Source organism: Amphiura filiformis, chromosome 17 (genome assembly GCF_039555335.1).
Source record: "Amphiura filiformis chromosome 17, Afil_fr2py, whole genome shotgun sequence".
NCBI classification, from domain to species: Eukaryota; Metazoa; Echinodermata; class Ophiuroidea; order Amphilepidida; family Amphiuridae; genus Amphiura; species Amphiura filiformis.
Window position 1 is genome coordinate 610,001 of NC_092644.1, and position 13,121 is coordinate 623,121.

At 36.0% G+C, this 13,121-nt stretch overlaps 2 protein-coding genes across 3 annotated transcripts in view; both read left to right on the top strand.

Annotated features, from left to right (window-relative positions):
* LOC140136762 (cytochrome P450 2J4-like) overlaps window positions 1-2,149 on the top strand; it is a 6,498-nt gene extending 4,349 nt beyond the window's left edge. The window contains exon 3 of the mRNA XM_072158346.1: window positions 1-2,149. This exon is cut by the window's left edge and continues 174 nt beyond it. Within this exon, the coding sequence (XP_072014447.1) occupies window positions 1-5 (5 nt within the window). The 3' untranslated portion in view covers window positions 6-2,149.
* Window positions 1-13,121, top strand: part of LOC140136764 (uncharacterized) — a 127,249-nt gene that overhangs the window by 34,988 nt on the left and 79,140 nt on the right. The gene's annotated exons all lie outside the window — the stretch shown is intronic.

Sequence of the window (13,121 nt, forward strand, 5' to 3'; positions counted from 1 at the left end):
GCTAGAGTACATCACACTACACTCTAACTAAGCAGGCCATAACAATTGGTAAAACTCTGTTCTGTTTAGCAAATGTAAAGTTTGGGTTACCCAGGGATCAATATTGGGGACCCGTATGTTCACAATGTACATAAATCACCTAACTGTTGGCCGTATGAAACAAAAATCAATGTGTCTGCTAATGAAACAGCAATTATTGTTCACTCTTCTAATAATGTTCACAATATTATTGCTCAATTTATACAGTGGATGGTAAAAATAGATTGACTCTTAATGCTAAAAAGACCAAAGCTAGGCTCATACGTTCCAGTCATAGCATTTTTAGATTGATGATCTAGAACTATATTTAAATGATGTTCACTTGGAAAATGTTAGTCAGTGTAAATACTCCTGCCTCAATTTAACTGTATCAAAAGACCATTAACAAAATATTGTCTGAGGTAAGTGTAACGTTCACACTTCAAAACATAGCGGAACGTTAAACCCACCCACCCTCCCAAAAAACAAACAAACAACAACAACACCAATAAAAACCCAAACAAAACAAAACAAAAAACCCAGCAAAAGCCATCACCTTGTGCATCACCATGATCACCTTATTTAAATGACCGCCCTGGAGGAGCATTTTTTTTCTGAGCATCTCAAAAACGCTTTTTCTTAAAACGGTAAAATCGCGGTTCATACAACATGTAAAAGGGGCAGCTCTTTTGGTAATATTGCTCTCAATTTAATGACCACAACCAAAGCTGGAACACGTTCCTTTCTGTAAGATATTTTATTAAAAAATATGTTCAACTAGTGTATACTAATTTTATCAATTTAAAAAAGGAATATGGTATAAAAAAGTTCTGTATTATACATTGTTCTTGCAAAGTTACAGTTTAATATTTTAACTGTAAATTTTATATTATTGATCTTAATGTGGGTCGGCGGGAAGCATGACCTATTGGTATTTGCACTGAAATATTAAGTATCAATCAGACAGTTTATCACGTTTATAGAAAATACATTTTTTCAGAACGCACAAGTGAATTTTGACATGTATATAGTTCGCCTGTTCACTAGTATCGCTTCTAATATATCTAATATCATGGCAAAAGTAATGACGCTATTAATGCTATCGAATTGGGTGGTACATAGAGGTTTTGTTGCCAGAGAAATTTGATCTGATATTGGCAAAACTGTTGGCTTCTAGTTTGTACAATTATAGCGCTGGACACGAAGACACTTTTGGACACATCATCCATGGAAATTATTAAATTATTCGAGGAGGACTTAAGGGGGTACTACACCCCTGCCCAATTTTGTGCCTAGTTTTGCATTTTTCTCAAAAATTATAGCGCATTGGTGACAAGTAAGATATGTATATTATTGGGCCAAGGACTACAACTACTGCACTGGAAATTGTATTTCAGCACAAACAACAGTTGTGGAGTTACAGTCAAAAATGAGGGAAAACCAATATTTGATCAATAAATCAATAACTACTTGCCTTGAATTGCTTAATTTTTAGTGCAGTAGTTCTAGTCCTTGCCCCTATAATATACATATCTTACTTGTCACCACTCACCAATGCACTATAATTTTTGAGAAAAATGCAAAAATAGGCACACAATTGGCCAGGGGTGTAGTACCCCCTAATAGTATGTGATTTTTGAAGATTTTATCAATCAGTTGACAAAGACCCTTGAAGCTATCTCTAAAGAAAAGAAAATATGTTATATTATGGGAGACTTTAACATCGATCTTCTAAAATACGACCAATTGCCTAGAGTTAACCAATTTGTTAACCTTTTCTTTTCTCATGATTTTTATCCATGCATCGATCGTCCGACTCGTGTATATCGCAACCGGCTTGGCGCTACTAGTTATTCATGTATTGATAATGTATTCACCAACGTTGTTTCAACTAATCACAAGTCTGGCGCTTTAATTACAGATCTCTCGGATCACTTTCCTGTGTTCAACATATCAAAGGGCTCCAGTTTCTTCCCACCACCCAAACCAACTGTTAGGCAAGCTAGACAATTCAAGCCTGATAACATCAAAGGCCTCAATAATGCCCTTTCCCAAATCCGACTGGCATTTTGTGTATGGTATTGATGACCCTGAGGAAACTTATACTAAATTTAATGATAAATTATTTACTTTACTTGATATTCACTGCCCAATAAAATCTACTAAATCTAACTATCGCGATACGCCTAAAAAACCTTGGGTCACTATAGGTCTAATTAAATCTATCAAAACTAACAATAAATTATATAAAAAGTACATTTCTAAACCTACTGATAATAATAAAATTAAGTATAATAAATATAGAAATCACCTCAATAGTCTCCTCCGTGTTGCCAACAAATCATTCTACACTAAAGAAATTGAGCTCCACAATAATGACATGAAAAAAATGTGGTTAACCTTGAACAATTTACTCGGGCAAAACAAACATTCAAAACTTCCTGACTTTTTCACTGATGACATTGGTAGCAAAATCACCAATGCCCATGAAATTGCCACCAAATTCAACGATTTTTTCACAAACATTGGTGCTTCCCTTGCTGATAAAATTCCACCTCCATATGGCGATTTTCAGGCTCCATCAAAACCGCCACTAATGAATAGCATTTTTTTATCCCCAACAACACCGGAGGAACTAATTAAATTATGTGCCAACCTAAAATCAAGCTTTAGTTATAGTTCAGGCATGGATGGCATCAGCACCATCCTATTGAAATCAATCATAAACAATGTCAACAAGGTCCTCTGCCACATTTTTAACACTTCACTTAAACATGGCTTAGTTCCTGATAAACTCAAAATTGCCAAAGTGACACCAATCTTTAAATCTGATGATTCCCATGATTTTTCGAATTATAGACCAATTTTAATCCTTCCAGCCATTTCTAAATTACTTGAAAAGGTTATTTATAACCGAATCCATGATTTCATTTCATCGCACAACATTTTTAGTCCCAACCAATTTGGATTCAGGTAAAAACGGTCAACCTATATGGCAATTAATGAACTTTATAGCATAATTACCCATAATGTAGATAATAAAATTCACACTGTAGGTATTTTCCTTGACCTCAGCAAAGCGTTTGACACGCTCAACTCCGAAATTCTTTTAAATAAACTTGACACTTGCGGCATTAGAGGAATTGCAAATAATTGGATCCGTAGTTATCTTAACAACAGGAAACAGTTCGTTGTATGCAATCAAACCTCATCTGAAATGACATCGATCACATGCGATGTCCCGCAAGGATCGATATTAGGTCCACTATTGTTTCTAATTTACATTAATGAGTTCCCCTTTGTTCCACCACCGCAGACTTCTTCATCGTTTTTGCAGATGACACAAATATTCTCTTTTCTCACAAGGACCAAAATTCTCTCGAAACCCTGATTAATAATGAATTGAAAACTATCTCTAAATTGAAAAAGTAGTGTGTAACATGCAAATTTTAAATGAGATTACTGTGGATATAAATGATACAGATCATGTAAGATGTACTAGTTTCTCTATATCTCAGTATTTTTAAATACATTTATATACTAACTAGCATCGAAAAGGAACTGAACACCTCATTATTTGAAGCCAAATATGCACCGCATAATTCTTACAGCAAGTTCAGTATGCAGATCGCTGTACTATTATTAACTGCTCTAAATGGTTAAATGATAATGGAATTCACTTCCCCAGTCATTCAAATCCAGCCCTTCTGTGTCATCTTTTAAAAGTAATTTTAAAAAGCATCTCATCAGTAGCTACATTTCTGACTAATGGATCAAATATATATATATTGATATAGTATATAGTATTTCAGATTGGACTTGCTTTCGTGTGTTTGTGCTATTTTTGTTCTCTCTGCCTTGCGGGAAGATCTTGGTTGGAGTTTGTCCCCAATAAATTATTTTCTAATTATTTTTTTGTATGTAACTCCAATGTCATTATTGTATATCATTATCATTATTGCTATATTTATCATTTACTTTGTAGGTTCTAAAAATAGTCTTTTCACAATTTCTCATGTAAATGTTGGATTTAGGCCTCTGATTTGCTCATGCATGCATGTTTTTTCATGTAATATTTTGGAAATTGTTTAAAATGACTTAATATTCTAGATATGCCTACTGGTTACAAAATTGTTTATTATTTATGCATTGTATACTTTTATCAAATTTTGCATTGATTAATCTTGCAATTTCTCTACTTACAAGGCTTGTTTGTCTTTGTTTCGTTTTTGTTTTGCTTTATTTGCTTTAGTATCGTATAATTGAAACATTATGTATAGGGTGCCACAATATCACGCTGTGCGTTTAGTGGCACCCTCATCCACTGCTTATCATACTTTTGTCATATAATTTAAAATGTTCCGCACTACTCTGTCAAAAGAAATTATTATTCTGTATTATGTTTACATGTATAATTGAATGGATGAAATAAAACTGAAACTGAAACTGAAACTAAAACTAATCGTAAGTAACAATAATACCAAAAGACGTAGCGAGTATTCCGATAGCATTTGTGTCAAATTTCATATGTACAAGTTGATTGACAAGTTTATAATCCACTGTTTTATACTAAAAAGCTCTGTAAAAAACAATTCGGTTGATGGATGCTAAATGCAGCAACCCATACCGGGGGGGTCTTCGAAAATTTTTGCACGGGGTGTGCCACGCAGACTTTCGGATACTGACTTTCTCTATACCTACTTTTTGCTGTTTTTGCTACCCATCAGTATATCAATTGTCAAGAAAAAGCACCCAAAAAGCACCCAAATTTGCCATAATTGGGCGCTTTAAGGGCACTTTTGCGACAGGAAACATGTCACATACACACATGAATTTGGTGTACATGCTTACCTGAATATTCGCAAAAGTCTTTTACGTCAAAAAAGTGGGATCATTTGTGAATTTAGATTGACAAAATGTCAAATGAAAATAGACGTTTCTGAGGGTGTGAAATCATGTCGAATTGTCTGCATAGACAAGATTAATTAAGGCATATGTTGTGCTCAGAAGTTGGAAATAAGTACCATAATTCATTCTTTAGAGAAGGTGAATTATGAATAAAATACTGGAATAACTTACGAAATTTTCAAATTTTCATCCAATCTCATTGGACTTCATCTGGCAACTGCAAAGATGCTCCTGTATTGATCATAATCGTAGACCGGTCACGTGTCACGGATGAAAATGTGCAAAATTCGTAAGTTATTCCAGTATCTTACTCATAATTCACCTTCTGTTTCTACGACTGGATGATATATTTATATACATCAAAATCATTCTTGAGAATTTTCAACACACAATTGTAAAAATTTAGAAAATCCGTCCTCGGGAACGTAATGAAATCGCATCTCAAAAATAAAAGTGCGTGAGCTGAAATGCAACATCACATTATACAGGCCTATTTAAATAATTTCCCATGACCTTACACAAGTGACCATGCTCAAATATAACACTAGAGAGTTTGGTCATTGATGTGCACTGTAAACCTATGGCTACATAATGTTTATGTACCAAAACCAAATATTTCTTGCAGATTAATTCATTTAGCAAATATATCGTCAAATTTGAATTTCGTTCTGGTATACCAGAACGAAATTACAACAGTGGCCTATGGAGCAGTGTACTACACATAATCATGCATAACTCGTAAACGCAAAATCAGAATCAAATGAAATTTTGGGAATAAGCTTTTTCGTGGATATCTACTGAAAATGTCATAACAAGAAGATGCTAGGATCACGAATACACCTTTAACTGATAATAATTCTAACTTCGCTGAAGAAGATTTACACGATATTTTCTTAGAAACTAAAGTGGTACTAGTTAGAACATTCGATTAATTTCATCTACGACACTTTCCATAACAGACGAGCCTTGCTATTAAATCAAAGAATACTTGGATACCTTGAAGAGACGAAATCAAGAAACGAACTGCAACAACCCCACCCCTCTCCTTGTTGCATGGCAGACGTTAGCTTACCTTGGCAAAAAGAATACATTCTTTCCATCCATTTTCATTGCGTGATTTTTGCCTCATTGTGTTTGATTGATGTCTTGCTTTTCGTAGTTTGTTAAGCGTCACAGAAACAAGGATGATGTTGATAATAAGGGCACACACCACTAAATAATCGTCCCATTGAAATACACGGGAAAATACAAGAAAGTAAGTTTGTTTTTCTACCCCATGTAACAACATTTTTAATATTTTGATCAAACCAATGTCTTAAATAAAGATTAAACTTTTATTTAAATTTAATTTTTGGGACAAGTTAAGACAAACTTGAGAGATACGAACTCCTGAACAGCGCCATCCCGAATTTCAGCCGACACGCTCGCCTCCTTACCAGTTCCGGCCATGATATTGTTCCGAGGGCCTATTATCCATGCACATTCGATTCAGAAAATTTTCTGAACAGATATGTAATGTTGAGCTCCTATTCTATCTTTTTATCAAAACAACCAAGAGTCACTCAAATTTGGTTCCCTCGGGACGCCGATATATTTCGCATAGGTGCTATTTTTTACCGGAACTATGAAGGGTTACACCAAATGCGGAAGGATTTAGTGTAGTGCACCCATAAGACATATCGCTACGGGTATCCCAAATGCAAGCAGAGTTGCAGGTCTAGATCGAAGCCAACATGAGGTGGTGTCATACACAATTGAACGAAGGCACTCGCATAAATGCAGGGACATCGTTGTGAGAACAATACGCAATGGTAACCCCCAACCCGTAAGTTGTGGCAAGAAGTGACTCTTAAAACCATCATTAAATTGCTGCGTCTCATGCGATGCAAAATTAGTAGAGGAGAATTCCCGCCAAACTGGTTCTCCACGAGAACATAGCCAGCCAATAGTAATGAGATAATAATGGCAAATATGATACATGATGTATCTGAAAGTGGCGCCATGATGGACAAAATTGTAAATAATTGAGCGGAAAAGAGCGAAATTGAAAGTGAGATGAGAAATTGGTATCATGAACAAATTAAAACACTTTATTCCTGATCGAATATTATATACCTTATATTGTACTTTTATTTTGCCGTACCTCAATTATGGAATTCTAATCTGGGGGAATACAAAACTTTATTTAGATAAACTGACCAAACTCCAAAAATGGGCAATAAGAACAATTTCTGATAGTCATTATAGAAGTCATACCAGACCTTTATTTGCCAAATACAACATTTTAAATATAGAAGATATGTATTCTCTTGAACTCGGTGTATTTATGTACAACAATTCCATACATGAGTTACCCAATTCATTTAATGAGTATTTTACAAAACGTTCTGACATCCATGACTACCAGACAAGACGAAATAATGATCTCCAGTTAACAAAAAATAAAAGAGTTTTTTCCGACCATTCCATTCGAACGAGCGGGCCCATACTTTGGAACTCTCGAGATAAAAAAATTAAAGACTCAAAGTCCATAAAACATTTCCGCAAACAGCTTAAACAAAAACTTATCTCTAAGTACAATTAGGCCATTCTCGAGCACTGTAATTTGTCATGTCTGTTAGTCATTTTTATTTATTTTTGTTGATTTCATAATCTTTGTTTTGTTTTTTCGTCAGGGAAAGGCAATTCTCAGGCCTTATTGGCCGTCCTGCCTTTTCCGCCATATTGTGTTTCTTTATTTTTGATGTAGTTGTATATTTTTTATATGGAAATAAATTAATGAATGAATGAATGAATGAATGAATGAATGAATGAATGAATGAATGAATGAATGAATGAATGAATGAATGAGACGATTCCGTTTCCATAGATTTAAATCTTTATGTACGTATAGTAAGTGTTCCAAGCGATCCAATAACGGAGAAGGAGGATGTTACAATAGTAGAGAGATTGCGAAGAGGCGTTCACTGCAAACGCCATACGGGTTACGGATTTCTGCATTTTGCGGTAGAACGTCATAGTCCCGTTCACATCCAAACTAGCCTCCTACACAGCCAGTTTGTGTCGGTCCTAACGCTCGTCGTTCCTAGTATGTTCGTGATAGCCGCATAGGGCCGGTTTCTCGAAGCATGGCTAGTAGTCAGGCTTCCTAAGCCATCAGGCTTAAACCCAATTAGTCATATATACCAGTGCTTACAATTTCACACCATACATCACCTAGAAAGATAAATCAATAAAATAGATCCACATTGGTTGGGCTAGTCTAATGGCTTAGGAACCCTGACCACTAGCCAAGCTTCAAGAAATCGGACCATAGAGTCTAGAAGACTACGTGTAAGCGCACTTGCAATCATGATGGCGCTATGCTGAGACAAATAATCTAAAGGTAATAGGAAGCACCCATTGATTCACCTTGGGTGCATCGAACCAGAGAAGATTATCTTCTTTCATCGAACTACTTTCCTCGGTATTGATATGCAAATACGACTGGCTGTATCTATAATGCTCTAAGCATTCAGTTCAGATTAGCGATATTTGAGTTTTGCGGGCTATTGTAAAATGAGTATAGGCCTATGTTCACACGTGTATGCTATTTGTCTAAATAATCTAAACAGAGTTTGGTGTTGGATGCCTAGGAAGTCTTGGTGTATATTATTCGAATAACAAGAAACAAACTCCATTATCATATAAATAATGCCCTGTTTACTTTCTAAAGCAAAATGAAAATAGATAATCTAATATGCCTAGTTCGATTACTACCCAGCAAACACAAATATGTTACAGAAAACGTTTAATGTCGGGTTAAAGGTTATGTGAGGATCAAGGGCATTAAAAGTTTTAATAACATTCAAAAAACCTTTTGTTCAAAACTTGCTGATAAACGTTCTAACACAATAGACACTTAAATATGTTTGCCAAATGATATTTTACTATAGCATTTCGAATTTGGCTTAAAATGTTGTTGTATTATTTTTTCAGTATAACACGAGTTTTCATGAATTTTATATAAACATACATCGATATGTTATCAAAATGTTTTAACTAAAACCAAAAACACATGCATTATCATGTTTTAAAAACATTTTGGAGTTTGCTGAATAGTATCCATAAACAAAACACTTTGACACCTGTTTAATGCACAACGAAAAAGCAAGGCGAAAAATAACGTTGCACGAACTTCTTTTCCCCGTCCCAAACAGACAATTATACCGCATTTATGCCGTAACACTACACAATCTTGCCTAAAACGCCTCTTCGCAAGCTAATTTTTGGACGGCATTTTCCACACACAAATGAATAGGCAATCTGCCCGTTCGAATTCGCGTCGAAAAAAAATCGAAATTTGTTCACTTCTTCTTGTCTATACGAGATCAAATGTTAACCCCCAAAATGGATTTTATTACATGTCGGACTCTACTTGTTCTATCAGGATACTTTGATTCGCTTCATAACATGATAAACATAACATTTTTCTGCATTTTATAATGCGGTGTTTTTTTTTTTTTTTTTGTAACGTCATTTTTTGCAACCAACCGCAACGTAATCGCCTTACGGTAATTCCACGATTGACCAATTCACAATAGATTTCACCCTCTAGAGGGCATAATAACCGATTTTCGACTAATGTAGCTTGCCGTTGGCGTTCCCGTGTCACGTTTCACGTAAATTTGGCAATCTCTCTACTGACAATATCACTGAGGTCGAGAAAACCAGAATCTGATCGCGTTTTTCTTTGTTTTTCCCGAATAACGAATTAATGCATACATGCGCCTTGCCGTCAAATAAAAGTACGAAGTCATTGCTCTTAATATCCAGGCCTTTCTAGACTTCAATCCCCCAGACCACCCCCCACCCCCGTCCCCGCACCCGCACTTACACCCATTGCCCAAGCACAGACTGTTTGGACACTGCGACAAAAGTAACTAAAAAGTATCTATTTGTTAACGTGCAGTATCTACCCCCCCCCCTCCAAAATAGCTCTTGTTGATGCTATAGTTCCAGAACATCCCCTAGAACATCATAGTTTATATAATCTTTTTTGTCGTAACATCAAATTTTAATGTTTTAACTACCATCGAAAGCATTCCAGTATCTATTCATATGTCATATCAAATTACATAATACATTATTTTAAAATTACGATACACCTACAATTGCGAGTCTAAAATCATCCTCATTATCAGTGTGCTGCGACTATATTTACAAATTCGTATTTATAAATACCCACGTGATCACCTCCGCGCTGTGATGCCATAACAGCTTGTAGACAGTAAGTCTCGAATTCGAAGTGACCTTCTACATAGCGGGTGGTCTTTCTGTACATTTGAATGCAAAGGCGGTAAACAACACGAGACTACTGTGCAGCAAAATTGTCCATTTGTTCAACTTTGTGCTAATATTGTAAACGTTTCCGTCGATAACTATTTTTCCGTTGGCAAATATTTAACGTTGTTTTTGATAACATATTACAAATTCGGAAACGCCCCCCCCCCCCATGTGTAATTATTTTGCTGTCCAATTAATGCTTAAATTTGATTTATCTAAAGAGTTCCGATCCTTTTCAATGGCATGAGGATTTGGTGACGCTTGCTGGTCTTGGTTTGTCGTGCCCATGGGTCACGTGAATATTTATAAATACTTATAGCCGAATGTAGCTGTTTAACATCCTTGCATATTATTGGAGATTGCTCTAATCTTATAAGCTGTCAGTTATCGGCACAGGCTCAGGTTTAGTTAGTGTGACCTTTGAACTGCAGGGTTTTAAAAAAACCAAAAAAAACGTATTTTTAAATGAGAACAATTCTTAAATGAGAACAATTCTACTTTTGCTAAACAAAATTTGAATATAGTTACTAGTTCTAGACCACATTATAGAAGATATCCAAAACTTTCGATACGTTTCATTTATGACTTTTTCCACATCTGACGAGCCTTTTTATTCAATCCAAATGAGAAGAATACGTGGACACCTTGAAGAGACGAAATCACGATAGCAATCCACCAGATGACATCCACATCAGCAGCGCTGGCTAACAACATCAGAATCCAACACAGACCCAGAACAGAGGACACCTAGGCAATAACAATTATAAAAATGATGATAAATTGTATAGTTTATGGCAAAATGTTTCTATGCAAAGGTTCGCACCATCCCTATAAATTCAATGATTCCCTATCCATCCCGTGGTGGTTCTCTGTCACCACCAGCATTAATGCTCAAATGAGCGTACAATAACGATGGTTCCATTTACATAAAAGTGGTTTCATTCTTGAGTCATTAGCAAGACACAAGAAAAGGCAGGAACTGCAAATACACTCCCTTTGTATAGCAGATGCGAACTCTTGCGTTACCTTGACAAAAAGAATACATTCCTTCCATCCATTTTTATTGCGTGATTTTTGCTGCAGTGTGTTTGATAGATGCCTTAGGTTTCGTAGTTTTATAAGCGTCACAGAGACAAGGATGATGTTGATAATAAGACAAAGCACTGCGGGTATCCCAAATGCAAAAAGAGTCGCAGGTCCAGAGCGAAGCCAACATGAGGTGGCGTCATACACAGGGATCAAACTTGAATGAAGACACTCGCATAAATGCAGGGACATGGCTGTGAGGACAATTGGCAAAGGTAACCCCCAACCCGCAAGTTGTAGCAAGAAGTTAATCTTAAAACTGTCATTAAAGTTCTGTGTCACCTGCCATGCAAATCTGTAGAACAGAATGCCCGCCAAAATAGATGTCCACGTGAACATAGCCAGCCAATAGTAATGAGATACAATGGAAAATATGATACATGGTGTTTCTGAAAGTGGGACCATGTTGGACAAAATTGTAAACAACTGAGCGGAAAAGAGCGAAATTGAAAGAGAGATGATTCCGTTACCATAGTTATTACGAAGCTTTTTAAATTTAATGTACGTAGTAAGGGTTCCAAGCGATCCAATTAGGGAGAAGGAGGACGTTACAATACTGACAATATCACCGGGGTTGAGAAAACCAGAATCTGATTGTTCTTCTTTGTTTTTCCCGAATAACGAATTAATGCATACCTGCGCCTTGCCGTGAAATAAAAGTACGAAGTCATTGTTCTCAATTTCCAGACCATTGTAGATCAGAATCGTGCCATTTACATTGGTAGTATACGAATTGTTGTTTAAAGTTACGAATGCGCATTCCAGATTCGGGTTATCAACTTCATGACCGCACACTAATACTGAACGTTGACGGGACTCCAAAATACGCTTTTCATAGTATATCATATATTTCGTGGTTATATAGATATTATCGGTAACGTACAATACCATATTCTTCTGGAGGAGAGACGATATATGCAGAAATTCAAATGGGTTCCCAGAGTACCAGTTTTCCTTACACACGGTATGCATTAATTCGTCCTGTGATCTTTGTTCGCATGATATGAAGGCGTCAACGTTTGTTACACCACAGAAATACTGATTATGTCTGTCCAACTGTGCTTTATTTTCGATCATGTGAAATAGTTCAAACCCGTAATCCGGACCAAATTCAAATGCTGTCCACTCCTTTGGATTATCTTTCATCATCATATTATGACTGTAATCATGTTCATCTACTTTTATACTGAATGGTTTGCCCAGTGTTTCCTTCAAACATTGAGTTATTTCAGACTGCGATGATGCACTTTCAAATAGAAACATACTTTTTTTATGAGTACAATTCCAATTGTTAATAACATGTAAATGTGACTGGTTATTTAAAACACAATGACCAGAAAGTGAAATGGAATATCCAGGTCTACATGTAATTTTATGGCATAATCTTGTCACGGGATCAAGAATTTGTCCAGATGAACATTGAATATCAGTTGGTGCATTTGCATCTGCCCTGCGGAACTCCCACATATTTCGATACACGGATCTTCCTAAATTGTAACATAATACCTCTGATACAAGAGGCGTTAGAGGTATGTAACCATTACATATCGCACAATACGGATTTTTGTAAATCTGTTTGTTTCCACATAGTTTGAGTACATATGATTTACATCCTGCGGACATTGATAAATTTGAAGATGTTGGACAATCATCATCGAAACACAAACGAATGTGTTTCCCGACTTTGAACTCAATCTGTGAGTTCGCAGACATTGATGTACTCCTAAGTAATGTTCCTCCGGTATCGAGAGCTGATTTGACGCACTCATCAGAATCTGCCGGTA